General features: G+C 66.8%; 1 protein-coding gene across 1 annotated transcript in view; it reads right to left on the bottom strand.

The window, feature by feature from the left end:
• The window catches only part of CREB3L3 (cAMP responsive element binding protein 3-like 3), a gene marked incomplete at its 5' end in the record, with an annotated part of 3753 nt that overhangs the window by 1497 nt on the left and 1606 nt on the right, over nucleotides 1-650 (bottom strand). The window contains 3 exons of the mRNA XM_010141155.1: nucleotides 79-147; nucleotides 290-396; nucleotides 483-611. Of these exons, the coding sequence (XP_010139457.1) occupies nucleotides 79-147; nucleotides 290-396; nucleotides 483-611 (305 nt within the window). The remainder of the gene's footprint in view (nucleotides 1-78; nucleotides 148-289; nucleotides 397-482; nucleotides 612-650) is intronic.

The raw sequence follows: 650 nt of genomic DNA, 5'->3' as shown, positions 1-650 counted from the left end.
GGCTGGGATGTCCCAGCCCCATCCTACCCTCCCCCCTCCCCCCCACTTTGTCCACATCCTGCCCCGGGGAACACCTACGAGTTCTGCTTCTCCAGGTGCAGGACTTTCCTCTGCAGCTCCTGGTTCTGGGCCGTGCATGCCGACATTCTGGGGGACACGGAGCAGGGGATGAGGTCTGGGGGGGGATGGCAAGGAGCAGCATCCCCATGGACAGCCAGCCGGGTGCCCCCAGGGTGCCTGAGGAGGGGTGCCAGCCCCAGGGTTGGGGTACAGGGGGTGGGCTCTGTACCGGCTCTCCAGCCCGTCGATGTACTCCTTCTTCTTCTTGCGGCTCTCCTGGGCTGACTGCTTGTTTCTGATCTTCCGCCGGATCTTCTTCAGCACCCGCTCCTCGTACTGGAGGACACGGGGAGGAAGATCAGGGCTGCTGGGGCCAGGACCCCCCTGTACTCTGTGCCCTTCCCAGGTGTGGTGGGACCCACCTTGGTGAGGGGCAGCTGTGTGGGCAGGGACACCCCCTCCTTCGCCAGCAGCTTCTTCTCATCCTCAGTCAGCACCAGCTCCTGGAACTGCCCCTGGCTTTGCCGCAGCAGGGAGCCAGGCGCCTGCGGCTGGTGCGGGGGCACGGGGGGGGGGGAGGCCCCGGCCGG

Source organism: Buceros rhinoceros, unplaced genomic scaffold (assembly GCF_000710305.1).
Source record: "Buceros rhinoceros silvestris isolate BGI_N320 unplaced genomic scaffold, ASM71030v1 scaffold21578, whole genome shotgun sequence".
NCBI lineage: Eukaryota > Metazoa > Chordata > Aves > Bucerotiformes > Bucerotidae > Buceros > Buceros rhinoceros.
Note: the sequence above shows the minus strand (reverse complement) of the source record. Positions and strands in the feature narration are given on the sequence as shown.